The sequence below is a fragment of the Berghia stephanieae genome, chromosome 3 (assembly GCF_034508935.2).
Source record: "Berghia stephanieae isolate SIO BIC M18660-M18661 chromosome 3, UCSD_Bste_1.3, whole genome shotgun sequence".
NCBI lineage: Eukaryota > Metazoa > Mollusca > Gastropoda > Nudibranchia > Aeolidiidae > Berghia > Berghia stephanieae.
The window spans coordinates 8,615,063-8,631,620 of NC_088362.1; the positions used below are offsets into that span (position 1 = coordinate 8,615,063).

General features: G+C 34.7%; 4 protein-coding genes across 5 annotated transcripts in view; all 4 read right to left on the reverse strand.

The window, feature by feature from the left end:
* Positions 1-269: 269 nt before the first annotated feature.
* Positions 270-16,558, reverse strand: part of LOC144967112 (mitogen-activated protein kinase kinase kinase 4-like) — a 45,676-nt gene continuing 29,387 nt past the window's right edge. For both annotated transcript variants that reach the window (XM_078903951.1, XM_078903950.1), the window contains 4 exons: positions 5,958-6,077; positions 5,268-5,374; positions 2,869-3,051; positions 270-1,379 (listed from right to left, as the gene is read on the reverse strand). In XM_078903951.1, coding sequence (XP_078760077.1) covers positions 1,287-1,379; positions 2,869-3,051; positions 5,268-5,374; positions 5,958-6,077 — 503 coding nt within the window. In that variant the 3' untranslated portion in view covers positions 270-1,286. The remainder of the gene's footprint in view (positions 1,380-2,868; positions 3,052-5,267; positions 5,375-5,957; positions 6,078-16,558) is intronic.
* On the reverse strand, positions 10,226-12,333 carry LOC144967113 (uncharacterized). Its single transcript, XM_078903952.1, has 3 exons — positions 11,990-12,333; positions 11,125-11,374; positions 10,226-10,905 (listed from the first exon to the last, which is right to left on the reverse strand). The coding sequence occupies exons 1-3, from the start codon at positions 12,217-12,219 to the stop codon at positions 10,312-10,314; spliced, it is 1,074 nt and encodes a 357-aa protein (XP_078760078.1). The 5' UTR covers positions 12,220-12,333; the 3' UTR covers positions 10,226-10,311.
* Positions 12,797-13,748, reverse strand: LOC144966873 (CGG triplet repeat-binding protein 1-like). Its single transcript, XM_078903578.1, has 2 exons — positions 13,646-13,748; positions 12,797-13,131 (listed from the first exon to the last, which is right to left on the reverse strand). Exons 1-2 carry the CDS (start codon positions 13,746-13,748, stop codon positions 12,848-12,850), a joined length of 387 nt encoding a protein of 128 aa, XP_078759704.1. The 3' UTR covers positions 12,797-12,847.
* On the reverse strand, positions 14,205-16,246 carry LOC144966874 (uncharacterized). The gene is made up of 4 exons (XM_078903580.1): positions 16,225-16,246; positions 15,568-15,604; positions 15,193-15,334; positions 14,205-14,839 (listed from the first exon to the last, which is right to left on the reverse strand). Exons 1-4 carry the CDS (start codon positions 16,244-16,246, stop codon positions 14,246-14,248), a joined length of 795 nt encoding a protein of 264 aa, XP_078759706.1. The 3' UTR covers positions 14,205-14,245.

The following is a 16,558-nucleotide window of genomic DNA, read 5'->3' on the forward strand; positions in this document are numbered from 1 at the left end:
AGCTTCATGGAGAGAACAAATGATATACCACGTATTGAAAGGATAAAAGGCATAGGGAGATGTAGATAGAGGTAGAACTCACCAGCTATGGAAACCAACCTTTCCTTGCCTTATGGGGAATTCAATCCACTATTCGTCTATTGAGTAGTGACAGTCTAGTCTTATTACAAAGTACTAGGATGGTAATGTAATGTATAACCACTTTACTCTACCATTTGACTTTTTCAATTTCAAAATTTTATATAGAAAGAAGGTAATGGACTCAATTATAAGATTGTGAACTTCTGAATATTTATTTCTGATATATTTCAACAAAACCTTTGTACAAATATTTTCAATTATTTAGAGCCTTATAGTATAGAAATAAAAAGTATCACAAGTAGAAAATAACAAGACCTCAAATAAAGTACAAAACAAATGTATGAAAAATTCATATATGCTGGTGAAACATTGCATCTAAAATAAACATGAAATACAAGGTGTATACTAAGTACAACAGCAGCCTTTAAAATCTATAACATGAAACATTAGTGAAAAAAGAGAAGCATGGTCAATTCAACGAATTATTCCAGTTAGTCGCCTTTCATCTGGCTCTTTCTTTAATATGTATTTTACTGAACCTGTCTGCAAAGACCTTAAGAAATTGGTAAATGGGAAATAGATTACTATGTCTAATTAAATACTTTATAAATCAAATAAGCCAAAATTAAAATATTGTCTTCATTGTTAAAATTTTTAAAAAGATGTTCTTCTAAGAGACTGAATAACAATTGCTTGATTGTCACCATAGCAACAATTTAGACAAAGACGAAAATTAAAACTATAAATTAGTACCTTGCACATTCTTTCTTATTATTCAAGACTGGTTCCATGCCTTTTAATAATATAATCTGTATTTTAAATGACAGTTGTTATAACTGTTATTGTCATCGGCTGCCATAAAGATTCAACGTAAGAAAATTGTCCATTCCCCTCATCCACTTCTAGGAATAGTAAGGATGTAGGTGAATCATTAGGTTTTGAGGATAAATACAAATGAAATGAAGAGCGATTAAAAAAACTCACAACTTAATTTGACAAAGGCAATGCAAGAAAAAGCCATGATTTTTGTCTGTGTCTGCACCTTAACATGCTTTTCATATTTATTATTTCATTAAAGGTTCTTAAACAGCAAATATGTGACACATTTAAGAAAATAAGATCATTACAATGCTTCTAATTATGAAATCTGGGTAAATCTTGTTAACCATTATCTTCAAGAACATTCAATTGCTTCACACTGAAAATCAATGTTTCCCAGTTTTGTCAAAACCATGTTTAGGCGGCAAGCGAATTTCACCATCTACATTATTGGGCTCCTCCTCATCTTTGTCCAAAACCTAGAAAAGAGAAAGAAAAAAATTTTAAAACTGTAATAAAGAAATATAAATTACTGATTTCAATTAATTATGAAATCAAATTTTTGTTTCACAATACCAAACTTTCCCCCCATCAATATGACTTGTAAAAGATGACAAGAGTGTTGAGCATCGATTCATATAAAATGCTTATTTAGCAAAAACTATTGAGACGTGAGCACAGTTCATATAGGGGAGCATACAAAATGATAATCAATACTGAAAACGTTTGTATTAAAATTAAACTGATACAAGTAAATCTATCTCTCACTCCTTTCACATAATTTTAGGATTGTGGTAAAAACTTTCCTTTGATTACAATAAAACAAGAGTGGTCTGCAACTCAGGAGGGAAATAATTTTTATCGGCTCAAGAGATATCCATTTGTTTAACTCTTTCCTTACCGATCATTTTCAGTATTTTCCCAAAATGGCAGGCATACCCAGCAGAAAAATTGATTTTTTAAACTCAAACAATCTCTCTACAAAACAACTTTATGTTTTTATTGATTAAACAAAGATCTTTCTTCAAAGTTTGTGATGTACAAAATAAATCTGAATAGGAAAAAATGTATATTGTGTCGTAACAAATGTGATGATTTTGCTGTAGGTGATAAGGAGAGGGTTAAAGTTAAGAATTAAAAAGTCCATGCAATAAATGACGGGGAGAAATGGCCAAAGACAGAAATGAAATACACGATAGATATAAAATTATGTCTATTAATTAACCCTCTCCTTTCCTTACCAAGAGTAGTGTAAATGTTTCAGCTCGAAGAAATAAATAATAATGTGAAATTGATTGTAAGCTTCAATTTAATTTTAAAAACAGATCAAATGAACGTTTCAGGTTTCTCCCTTATCAACAAAACAAGATGAATGAAACATCACAGATGAATCAAATTATTATTTATTTCTTACCAAGAGTAGGAAAATCGTCACATTCATCATGATACAACAGCATTTTTCTCATTCAGATTTGTTTTACAAATCACAAAAGTTAAAGAACTTAATGCGGATGTGTAAAGCTTGTTTCTCTCAACGAAATTATGTATAGCATGTACTTATTGCTTTTAAATTTGAGTTTAAAAATTCAATTTGTGTGTTGGGTTGGTATGACATTTCAGTAAAACTCTTGAAAACGGTCGGTTAAGGAATGTTATCTTATATGAGAAAACACAAAGTTTTAATTAGGTATCAAAAAAAGAATTGTTATAAGTGAAATCGCCATGTATTGATACATGTCTAGAGTCCCATTTTGTGGTTTAAATCATAAAGGTTAGGCCACAGTCACAGTAAGCAAGTGACAAGTCATAAATTATAACAAGCAGAGAAAAACATAGTTAACACTTAAAATTATAATAAAAAAACAATCCCAACCATTAAAGTAACAAAAGTGAATGAAAATAAAAGAGAGGACGCAATGAATCCGTTGATATTTCATTAAATGCAAGCAAATTAAGTAAATGTCTTACTTTCACAAAAAGATGGTCCAGTAATTGAAGCGCTGTCCATCGGGTTGTAGGTTCGTGTACCAAGCAGGCGAGCAAGAAATTATGACCATCTTTACTGAGGCAGTCAGGAGGAATGGGTGGAATATGACCGAATCCAACTTTGAACATGACTTGGAGGTTGTGTTCTAGGTCATGCCAAGGTCTCTGTTCAAGCAAGATGAGAAAAAAAAATTGTGACTACAAATCCATGTTTTGTTTTTGTTGTTTTTAAGGGTTTTACGGCGCTTGCAACACATTAAGGTCATATCAGCGCCAGTAAAAAAGAAGGAAATGGGATAGTAGAAAGTTCTAGAATTACAATTAAGCGAAAAAGAAAAGGTAAGACAAAGTGGAATTGGTTCAAATAGGGAACAGATGTAGATTACAAGAGCACACCGTCAAAGTACTTAGTTTGAGATCACCTAAAAGTCTCATCCAGACACAAGCACAGGTCCCAACTGAGAGGAATACACTCAAATGTTTACAAATCATATATTATAATATGTAAACTAAACGTAATACAATGCATAACACAGAGATGATTTACAAGGAAAAAAAATATCATCTCCCAAAACTATAACTATACATTCGACTGTTTCCCTCCCAGCCAAGGAACTCTGGCAAGGATCAGGACAAAACCAAGTAATCTCATTCCAAGACAATGACATTAAACAATTGGAAAACGGGTATGGGGGGATAGAAGACACAGCATGTAGCTCCCTGCCCACTATGGGAGGTCAGGATCCCCACCCAGTAGTAGTAGTAGTAGTAGCGTATGGCTACACCTCCAGATTATGTTTGTCGATTCATGATGCCAGGTCATCTCCGGCTTCAAAGATCGCCTCATACCCACCCAGTACAAATCCATCATTAGCTCTAAGGCATCATGGTGAAAGATGATAAGGGACCCACCTATGTTAAGCTTCAAACAGAGAATGTATGCATTCTTCACCATAAAATCTGAACTTCGAGAAAAAAAATTCTGTATAAGCAAAATTTATGATTTTTACCCCTATAAATGTTTAATTTTTTTTTTTTAATGCTTGAGTTGAGATTAAATGAAGTATAGTTCATTTGGATATATACACCTCTTTCTAAGAAAATAACAAATATTGTAAAAAGTCGGAGAGAAAGATAAAGTGAGTAAATGTGAGTCATATATAAGGGAACAACACAAAACAAACAAAGTTTCGGCCCTTGGCCTTCATCAGCAGATGAACAATAAAACACAAATATGTAAGGTTACAAAATATCATAAATTTGTGTTTTGTTGTTCGTCTCCTGATGAAGGCTAAGGGCCAAAACATTGTTTGTTTTGTGTTGTTCCCTTATATATGAGTCACATTTACTCACTTTATCTTTCTCTCCATTTTATTGGCTCATTTAGGCACCTCTAGTTTTTGTAAAAAGTTCTTTTAGAGCTTTTAAAGCCTCCTGTGTATTTTATATTTGCTTTGATACCAAATGGACAATAGGGATTATTGGCTACCTCTGCCACTAGTTTTTCACATTATTATTTCAATTTCATTACAATTATATCCATCAATGCATACTGTGTTGAACAGAAAGGGTCAGAACCCCCCCCCCCCCCCCAAAAAAAAAAAAAAACAAAAAACAAAACGATCTTGACATATCTTGGAATCAAACCTTGTCAGTCCGATGTTCTATCAATGGAACCACTTGGGCTCCTGGGCAGTATGGTGTCTTGTGTAGCAAACTTGAGAAACATTGAGCTTAATCAGTGACTGAATGGGCAACAACAATTATAATAACTCTGGCCCTGGTGTCGTATACTTTGTTAAGGCATTTTATATTCATTATCTCACTCCACTCACGTATGAATGAGTAGATGTCTTAAACCCAGGATGGAAGTCAAAAGAATGCTAGTACTCCAGCGCAGCGCATAACCTTAAAAACATGAAATGGAAACTTTGATCCCTTATGGTATGCTAAGGCTAAGAGTCTGTAAGCGGAAACCATTGAAATGTGTTATATCCTTGGCGTTTATTTATTGAATATGAGAAAGCAGAATAATTAATGACAATTACTTGAACATAACTGACTGTCTTCAATAAGAAAGAAAATAAATGAAATACCTTAGTGACTTTTAACTCACTCAACCCTAACCCTATAACCGTAGTTTATCCGGGTTACTTTTACCCCATGCCTATTTATTACATTTTTCTGAGACAAATTATAGGGGTAGTATCAAAGCTAATGTTTTTAGTTTTTACATGTTAATGATAGTTAAATAAAACTATCTATGTACACGCTCATTTTTAATACATTCTTTTCTGTTTTGAAAAGTTGCAAAAATCTTTAGGATTGAGTGAGTTAAGCATTTTAAGACATCTACAAAATTAGGACTTATTTCAACTCACCTTTCCAGTGGCCATCTCTAGCACCACACATCCTAATGACCAAATGTCGGCTGCTCGTCCATGACCCTCTCTTGTATTCTGAGTTATCACCTCTGGGGCCATGTATGCTATAAATAAAATGTTTTTAAAAAGTGAAAAAGAATTATACGCTACTTTTAGGGGTTTCTATGGCTCAGTTTGAAAAGCACTTGCTTCATATGCAAAGGGAAGGGGATTGATCATGGGTGAGGTTGCGACTTCTTTCTGATCCCCACCCCCCTGTCCATCCAACAGTGATTGGGTGCCTGGGTATGTTAAATTAAATGCACGGGAAAGTACTTAAAGATAAAGTAGAGTCCTCAAAACAATATCTATGCATTTGACTGTTTCCCTCCCAGCCAGGACAAAACCAAGTAATCTCATTCCAAGACAAAGACAGAAAGCATGTTGGAAAACAGACATAGGGGGATAGAAGACACAGAGAGAGAGAGAGAGAGAGAGAGAGAGAGAGAGAGAGAGAGAGAGAGAGAGAGAGAGAGAGAGAGAGAGAGAGAGAGAGAGAGAGAGAGAGAGAGAGATCCATACAGCTATGCAACTCTTCTTAATGCAATGATGACTGATAAACATGTTTCTATTATCTTAAATCTACCACTGTGCTCAACTGGGAATTACTATTACTATTAAACGGCAAATAATGAATTGTTATCTCACCAGTGGTTCCAACCATGTTGACATTCTCCCCTGGCATTGTGTGTTGATTCTTCAATTTGACAGAGCAGCCAAAATCTCCTAGTTTTACATGACCTTCTGAGGTTAAAAAGATGTTGGCCCCTGGAATGACAACATTTTATTTACACATTTGAACAATAATCATGCTCCATAAGAAAAATATTTTAAATTTCTGATTATTTTGATAACAGATATGATAGGTTTCATAAAGCTACTGTCCAATTATTCCTTCTCTAACTCATTTCGTCAAAATTGTGATCTTGCAAAAGCCAAGCAAATCATCCCGGCACAATCACACCCATTTCGCAGATGAAGATCCCTTAGTGATTTCGAGGTAAGCAGAAGAACCATACACAAGCAATTGTATGAAGAAGGGACCAGAGCCTTTAAGCCTGCCATCAAGCCGCAACTAAAGGATGGACATAGAATTGAATGACTTCGGGGGGGTCCAAGGAACATCTTTGCTGGAATTGGCAAGGTTGGGCAAACAAGCTGTTTAGTGATGGCGATGGAATCATCATTTTATGTTGATTCAAAGGAAAAGGGCACTTCATGAAATAGGTAAATAGATAACGCTACCACTCCTCAATGATCAATGAGGCTGCAAACTGAGGATATGGGATTTTGGGGTGGAATGATAAATGAACAAAAGACACCTTTCGTCCAACTTCAGGGCAGATTTAGTGAGGAGACATGTTCATGACATTTTGATACCGAAATTGATTCAGTTCATTGCAGACCACCCAGAAACAGGTTTCAAGCTCGATAATGCTAGGTACACCAAACCAAATTTTGAGTTAAGAAAAAACCAAAAAGTCTATGTTTCATCACATAGTACTCAATTTTCTAAGAAGTTTGATACCAAAATGAGCCCTCTAACTCAATTATTAAGGAATTTACGCAATATTGAAGATTCGAAAAATATGCGCCTTCGCGCAACTTGCTCCGGTGTCAACTTTGCGCTATTGTAAAATGAAAAGTAATCAAACCACATACCTAAAACTTGCTAGACAGACAGACAGCAACACAGGGAACACGCCTATTTTTTTCCAAGCATATTAAAGAACTTTATTTTACTTTTAAAAGGTCTTGAAAATGGCTCCGAAGCCAATTTCACATAAAACGACAAGGGAGGTAAAAAAGAGCAATTTGAACGATTTTTAAAAATTCATTAAAAAATAATAAAAACATGTACATATTCATGTGATACATCAAATTAAAGTTCATTATCCATACAATGACAAAATGTAAATAGCCAAAGTATGCAAGCCACACATTGGTCATTAAAGAACATGAAGCAAGACTGAAATAATGAAATCACAAAAATTTCACCTAATAAAAAAACTCACAAATATGCAAAATGTCAGGATATACAAATAAAACACTTCATACGTACAGCATGAATAACGTACAATTCAGAAATAGTATGATCTCCTTAGTAAAATAAATTAGATAACTTCAGCAGCTTCAGACTAAGCTATGAAAATTGAGAGAGAAAAATAATCCGAAACCGAGAAATCACAAAAAAAAAAATGCACATTAAATCATTAATGCTTGAAAAAGAAATTAAACTCAATCAGGCTATATAACTCTTCGCTTCTTTGATGGGTTCTCAATGTCACCAGAAACAGAATTTGATTTTAAAAAAGACTTTAAAGCATCCAACATAAAATCAACATCACCAAATCTTAAACTCCTTCCGCCCGACATACATTTATGAAAACGTATTTCACTCTTCAATATATCTTTTATCTTTGTCATTGAATAATTTTCAACTCTAAGCCTGTCAAATAAATCAATTACATCTTTATCTGTTCGACAGGGCCCACCGTGTAATTCAACATCTCGTTCAACCTTGGAAATATTCTCCATATCCTTTATCTGCTTATCAATCTTCTTCTGTTGATTCTCTACAAATTTCAATCTTATATCATTATCTACTTTATCTTTTAACATCTTACTCTCATTTCGCATTTTCTTCCCATGCTTTCTAGCTACTTTGAACATGAGCCCTTGCTCTTCAACAGACTTTTTAGATAAAAACGATATTGTTTTATTGCGTTTGACAGCATGAATGGTGGACCGATTATGGAGTGATGCATTTCTCCTTTTACTAATGTCATAATCGAAATCACCAAATGCACTCTCACCAACCAAATTTGTAAGAGGACAATGGCTCAATGTTCTTTTCATTTCATCACTGACATGAGCATAATAACCATCATTTAAAAAATCTTTCAACTGTCTCTCAGTAACAGAAGAAACATCTTTGCATAATATTTTTAACAAATCAATCATTACAACATTATTAAATTTGTCAATTTGACTATGTACCATATCAAATGCAGGGGATTTGGAAAAAGGGAGAGCATCTCCAAAAACAGATGTAAAAGAAATATCAAGTAATTCAGAGGGATCATCAGCCCATTTCTTAAAACAGTCATGCATCATTTGAACATACATAAAAAAATCAGTATACTTCACTGTATTACTCTTGACAAGAAACCAATAAGGCGAAGTGACTTTTAAACAAAATAGGGCAATACAACAAACCAATGACATTAACCTTAAATCTTGAAGGTCATGAGTAACACTCTTAATCAATAAATTTGGGTTATCATGTAAAATACCAGAAGTGAAAAAATTCAATAAATTGTCATGGTGGAATAAAATAGAAACAGCAGCTTCAAAAAAGCAATTAAACCTGTTGGACTTAAAACTAGGAATGGGAACAACATTGTGAGTATCAGAACAAAAAGTAATCCACTGTGGACGACATCCATTTTTCTGGTCACCCCTGGGACCCAACAAATTACAAGTACATCGAATTATTCTATTTGTCGCAGACTCTGAATCTTTGCTAAAAAATGAAAAGGCCCCATCTTTGTCCCTTCCTAAATACTCATCGTCCTGAGTGATCAACTTTCGTTCAAAAACTGACAATGTCTTTTCAAAGGCAGAACTAATTCCTAATAGAAAATGTGCATTACAATGCAAAAAACTGATCTGAAGGGAATCTCCAAGCTCAGCGTTTAGTTTATCTGTAAATTTATGACCAAAAAGAATATTGGGCGCAGCCCTATCAGACATGACACTAGTAATTTTAGAAAGAATTTCTCTTAAAATAATATCAGGAGAAATGGAGTACACATCTTTATAGCAATCAACTAAATTACTAATAACAATCATAGCAATATCCAAAAGAGTGTCAGAATTTTCAGTGGCAACAGGCAAAAACCCCAGATAAAAGGTTTCCTCACTATCTAAAGTGAACTGATGTCCCACTATCTTTTTCTGATCTCTTGATGTACCATCAAAATGAAACGTAGCATTTTCAGATTTTAAAACATTTTCAACAGTTTGCATATTTGAAAGGACAAAAGCCTCATCACACATGTTTAAAACTGTTTGAGCACAAGGTAAATTTTCAGAAAATACATAATGAAAAATATTGCTTGATACAATATCAATTACTTTTTTTACATTTTTAGCTGAGACACCTGTCTCACAAACTAAGGCGATGACAGCTTTCCTGACATCATCAGAATATTCATTATTTTTAGAATTTTTAATTTTAATTTCAAATGGATTAGCTTCTAAATTTTCATATCTGATGATCTCTTTCTGTAACTCATCTGTAAGGTATTTATTTTTTGACTTCATTTTCTGTAAGGACAAATCTTTCTTATTTAAATCACTGTGTAAAACAGATATAGTTGAGCAATAATCTTTACAAATTTTGTCATGCCCAGCTTTAATTTCTTTTAACTTTAAATCTTTTTTCTTTAATTCAGCTTCAAACTTTTCTTCTAATTTAGACACAGTAACTAAAGCTTTATCCTCAGCTGAACTAAGTTTCTCTTTCAGTCCTTTTACCTCCTCCAGTAGAGAAAATTTCTCCGATTGAATATCACGTAGTGCAGATTCAACAATTAGAAGTTTTTCATTCAAAGACTGAATCAAATGTAACTGGTCATCTTTCAGCTTTGGAGTAGTTGGAGTTGGACTAGATCGTAGTGGGGTGGGTGGGCGAGGCGTAGGGTGCTCTTGTAATGCTGGCATCGCGGAAAATTGCCATTTGAAATCCCAAATTTTGCCACACAAAAAATAGAAAAATTTGCCACATTTTGCCGTAAAAATTGCCAAATTTTGCAAATTTTGTTAATCGGATAACTTTTTTTCGTTCCCGGGGACCCCAAATACTACAATGATCTGAAGATACACACAAAAGTCACTCAGGTGCAGATCAGAAAGAAAAATGATTTAAAACATCAATCTTAATCTTATTTCAAAACAAAAGTACGAAAAACCTGCAAAGAGAGGTATCAAAATTTAATTAAACAAGATATTCATAAGAAATAAAACTGTTATAATAAAGGAACACCAAAGCCTTTAAGTTTGCTTCGTTGAGCCGCCTTCTCCTGTCTGAAAATACAAGATTATAAATGGAGAAGGACCTCTCAGCATCAGCAGAATTAAGGCAGGTGTATATGCATCTCTTTGCCAGCGTAGCAAGATGGGGAACATCTGAGCTAACACTGTTCCAAAAAACAGTCAGATCAAGTGGAATGCCTCCAGATGCCGACACTGCTCTTGGACCAAGAGACTCTTTATATCGAAGTACTTCTGCACGAGGTACTTCATGAATACCAGGAATGGTCAAAGAATCAATATAAGAGTCAGCAATAAACACTAAATTGCAAGGATTGAAGAAAGGTATCTCCTTCAATAATTCCATCCCTGGTTGGCCTTCCGTCGATGAATATTTCTCAAGCTTTTCATTGGCCAAAGAGAAAGCTTGACAAAAACTATCCTGGAGCTGAAGCTTGAGATGTTGGTCCAGGTCATGAGGACAGTGTCTTTCTACATCTTGTAGGGTCACATGGCAAGATGAAAACTGGTCCTTAATTTCCATGAGCTTTGACCACGCCTGGTGAAAATAGAAATAAGAATAAGGCAAGGATTAAAAAACATAAGAAAGTATTTTTGTTTTGTAATTCTTTTCTTGCTCTAGTCAAAGACATTCAACTATAATGTTGTGTCCAAAGGCAGAGTTTCAACAAAGATGGAATCGTTTCATTAATAATGATACCTGCTCTTAATCTTATAAAATAAGATTTAAAGGTAGGAGGAGAAAATGAATATTTACTGTCATGGCGATTGGACGTTGGCTTTGGAATACATCAGTAGCTACAACGATGGACTGAGACTGCTGGATTATAAAGCTCATCTCTGCTTGAATTAACTGGCGCTCCGACACCGAGCAGAGGATATCATTCAAGTAGACTAACGACTCTAGAGCCGTGCGCCCACAGTGCTCCATTTCCTTCGCAATGAATGTGGCAAAGTGCTGCAAATTTTTCTCATGGTATGAGACCGCTTCAAACCAACAATTCCATCTGGATTTTGAAAAGGAAGTAAAAGAAATGATGCATTTTTAATTCATTTGTTAAATTGAATTTTTATTTGAAAAGAAGATAACATTATACCTACTTAATCTATCAGTTTTTGGCCTTATAGTATAGTCTGTTGAATTTATCATCATCATAGTGAGGACTAATGTTAGGCATTGACTTTAATGATTGACTATGACCCTCTTACTTTACCCCGAAATAATTGTGCAAGATAGCTTCCAATATTTATTTTAAAAAATTCTAGTGCATTTTCTTAAGTCAATGGTTAAAGCAAACTAACTTTGAAATGAAAAAAATGATGACAATCTAAAAAGGTAACATAATGGAATAATCAATTCTATTAAGCCATAGCAAGCACTTTCCCAGTCAGATACTTAATTAAAGCTCATCTTTTCAACAAAAAAAAGGGAGCAGATTACTATAACTGTAACATGATACTACTAAATATGGTTACTAACATATCAAATTAGGTAATAAGAATGACTGACCCTCCTATTTGTCAATATCCAATATTAACAATGTGTCACCTTTTGGTGAAAAAAGTTTTTTTAAAGACCCAGATGAATCATGACCAAGAAAGGAACATTCTCAAAATCTCACCGTGTAGCCATTGAGTTTGGAGGCATCTTTGGAGATTTGACGAGTGGTGTCAGGAATCGCAGATATCTTGCCTTTCTGGCATTGGCGTTCCAAAATATCGCATTTGCAGCTTTGATGAATTTGTTGGTGCGATTGAAGGGCTTTCTGAAGGCATCACCCACTAGGCTCATGATATGAGCCATGCATGTGATATGAGTAGCATTTGGCATGAGCCCTTTCATGTACATCATTGAAAGCCTTCCTCATGTATGCTGCATTGTCTGTGTTTACGGTGACGACGTCAGTAAACTTGATGCCAGTGGAGACTAAGCATTCAATTATGGCCTTCGCAACGGTTGTGTGGTTTGTGACAGACAAAAATCTTGTGTCTAAGAGGTAACTTTGGACTTTGTCCACATCAGCGCTCAAGGGTTCCAGTGGTGCAGCTAAGACATTGAGGACAAACCTGAAAAGATAGGCGATACAAATAAGAGAAAACACAAAATAACATATAGGGAAGGATGCAAAGGTGATATCATAATTGCTCTCAGCATTTAATTATAGAATTCAAACTAAGGATTCGAACTGATCACTGTGTATGTTGTGTTGTGTAGTACGCCCATATATATATATATATATATATATATATATATATATATATATGTGTGTGTGTGTTTGGTGTGTGTGTGGTATAATTGTGTATATATTATATATATATATTATATATATATATATATATATATATATATATATATATATATATATAAAATATTTATATTAATTGTTTGTGTGGTGTGTGTGTGTGTGTGTGTGTGTTATTCCCCTGCCTCCTACTCCTATATATAAATTACTCTTTCGCTTTAGTTTCTACAAACATTGTCAGTCAAAAACAAAAAACAAAACCCACCTTCCAACATCATCAGACATTTCATCACAGATGATGGCCACAGGCTTGTTTATAACTTTCTTATACACCACTTCTTTTTTGTTGGTGAACTCCCTCTTTAAGTAGCATTCCTGCAGCTGATGAGCTTGTGGAATGGCACCACCGTTTTCAACTCTTGTCTGCAAGAAGTTTCTGACTGCTGGGTGGTCAACCTTCGATAAGGGAATGTTTGCTGCAGCAAACATTGACACAACTTCATTGCAGATATCATTTCTTGCTGAAAGAAAGAAATTTAAAAAATAGTTTGTTAATGTTCGCAAATATGAATAGCTTTTAAAAAATAAGCTTTATATGGCGCAATATCCACTAAACGTGCTCAAAGCACTTTACAAGGGGTCCGTGGCCAACAGCAACATTTAACAGGTAGGATGGGACATGAAGCCTGTTAGGCGATATTACAATTTTTTCGGACAGAGACAACGCTGTTAACGGCCAGGTACTCATTTTACACCTCTATTTCATGAGAGAATGTGAGTAAAGAGCCTTCTCCAAGGACTCAACTATGCGCTGAGCGAGGCTCGAACCCAGGTCCTTCCGATCTTAAAGCGAGTGTCTTTTCACTATACCACAAAGTAATAATAATAATAATAATAATAATAATAATAATAATAATAATAATAATAATAATAATAATACCCTAATCTTTTATATAGTTGTAATTGTATAGATTTATAGAGGAATATCCACCCAAAACTAAGTACTCATTTAGAGGGAAAGGGTGCACCACTCACCTTGCGTTGAAACTGTAGACGGTTTCTTCAAAACAGAATCCAATGTCCTCTGCTTCTTCACCGCTTCACTCTCATCCACGTCAGTGGCATGTGACCTCTTCATTCTTTCTTCTTTGATTTATGGTCTGCGGAATTGCGGTGGCTATCCACAGAAGACTTTCGTAAGTGGTCAATAACCTTGTTGCATGGTGTGCAGAATAGCTTTGAACCACTGACGTGGGCCCACTGGCTGTATTCTGAGTGTCGCTGGTGTGCAGTGACATGGCGAGCACATTTTGCCTTCTTCATATCTAAACCAAGGAACGTGTCCATAGCGAGTTTGTAATCAACAAGTAGATGTAAGAGAAAAGAACGCCGATAGCGAAACCAATTGAAGATAATAATAGCGTCACTCGTCACTAAGGTGAAAGTGAAAGTAGAAAAACTCCTTTTAATTGCAATCTAACGGCTATTAGTAGTATGGCAGTTTAAAAACCAGACTGGGTAGCAGTAGCAGTTTAAACAGACCAGGAGCTATGAGAAAATGATGCTGTCTTTCGGAAATTCGCCACTTAAAAAAAAAACCACTCGGGTTAAATAATGGTGAAAAATTTAGATTTTTCATGAAAATTGTAAAATTTGCGGTAAATTGCGGAAAAGTGCGAATTTTGCGGCCGCAAATTTGCCATTGCGGCCGCGAAAAACCACGATGACAGGTAATGGCAATGATGAAGGCTGTAGATGTGAGGGTGGTTGTGGAGACGAAGAAAGGGAAAATTTTGATAGCAGAAATTGCTGAAGCCTTTCAGGATGTTTGGTCTTGTTGCTCCTGAGTCGTTCATACTCTTTGAATGTTTTTTTTAGGACACAAAAAAGTTTAGAATTGATGCTCAGTCCAGATAAATGACAAACCCATTGAGCCGTTGTGTTTGAACTTAATCCCATATCCCTCCTGGAAAGTTCAATATCAATAACTAATCCGTTATCGATGTGTTTCAAATCCAGTGAAGATGCAGGCGGAAAGGGCAATGAAGCACGGGTGATGCCAAAACTCGACAACTTATCCGAAATAAAGTCGAAGTCAACCCCACATTCCAGGAACGACAGATCATGCCGTTGCATGCAGAATCTCTGGTAAGCACGCTCCACTGCATGCCTTATCCGTGATCTGTGTGATGCAAGGTCTGGGGATATCCGTAGAAGACAGTCTTCAATCTGAAATCAAATTATTTGAAAAGATGAGACAATGGCAATACAACACAATTTTACATTGTCAATTGTTACCTAACTCTGTACCTTTCTCGTTAGCAATGCTTACTCATATGTACAGTGAATCCCACTAGGCACTGAAATGCACCAATACCCCTTCATATGATCCTCACCGATTTCTTCCTGTAACAAAACATCTTAATCTTAGCCAGCAAAAAAAAAAATAAAAAAAAGCGGTCAGAGAACAACTGTCTTGACTTTGCTCACTTCTTGACAATGGATGATCACATGATAGCTTTGGGAAACTTCTCTGAAAAAAACGTGATTACATATAAATGACGAAATAAAAATATAGTCACCTCCTTCCAAGATTTTTTTGATGAGCAGTTCTCCGATTCCTGCTTCAAAAAATAAAGCTGTACAAGTAACTTCTGGTTCACTTTTATTGGTGGCAAATCTGGTCGTCTACCTCTCCCAGATACCAAAAGGTATTTTTTAACCCTTGGTAAACATCATCATCTGAGGAAATATATCAAAATGAAAATTACTAATTTTATCATTAAAATCAAAATCTTCCTTACACAAACATTGAAATAGATACACGTTATTATTATCCCCAATAAATAAAAAATACCAAACAATAATCTGAATCTGATGAATAGGCAATAATTACAACATGAATATGAAAAAAAAAAAAGTCATTTGCCATGGTAATAGCTAGTAATAATAAGTACCAGGCAGTCTGGTAGCGCACAATTAATATTTGATCTACTGAAATTATATTGAAGGATCACAATAGTCATATAACTTTATAAACAAATCAGTCCACATCCAAATTATTGACAGGGGTCTGAGCCCATCCAAAGCAAAGTTTCATAACATAATTTTTTTTAAAAAAAGCTTACTATTGCTGTAAAGTCACATACGCCTCTATAATAATAATAATTAATGATAATTTCTTAACCAATAACCTTAGAACGCATTCGAACTAAAACAAAACTAATGTGAATCTCGATAAGTTGTCCGCAATGGACTCGTCCGAAACCTGAATTGAGTGTCCGCCATTTTGAAATCAAGATTTCATCGCCACAAAAGTCTAGTGTATTAAGATGACAAAATACAGCTGTATTATTCATTAAAATAAAATTTAGATTGGTGTCATATAATATTAGATAACTGATTAAAGTCTTACTGGTATTTGTTTAGGGGAAAATATAACATAAAAAAATACAAAGTGCCACAAAGTTCCCAGTTGCTGGATACGAGGGAATACCGCAAGTGAAAGAATTTTAAAAGACACTGCGTTTACGATTTTGACAAAAAAAAAACTAACTAATAAAAAAAGCAATATTTTCAATGATCAGAAAGTAGATTTCAAACATATAACTTACCTATAATGAGCTTTGAATCCATTCTTGAATGAAATCAATCAATCAATCACACCTTGTTTACAACTAGTCGCGAGTCGACTAACGTCAACTCGGCTCCTTCGTTTGAATGACTTCGCCGGGCATGGTCGTTCTTTTTAAATAGCCAGCTTGCGGACGCTGTTCCATAAAATAGTTTCGAATTTTTACCATGAATAGAAAATTGAATACTTTTTCATTTCATGTAAGTTTCGTTTCAATGTTCTCATATTTCGGCATTTTTTTTGTCAAAAACTTCAAAAAAAATCGATTTTTAGAGAGGAATATGATTTTATACAATATAAAATTATATACCAAA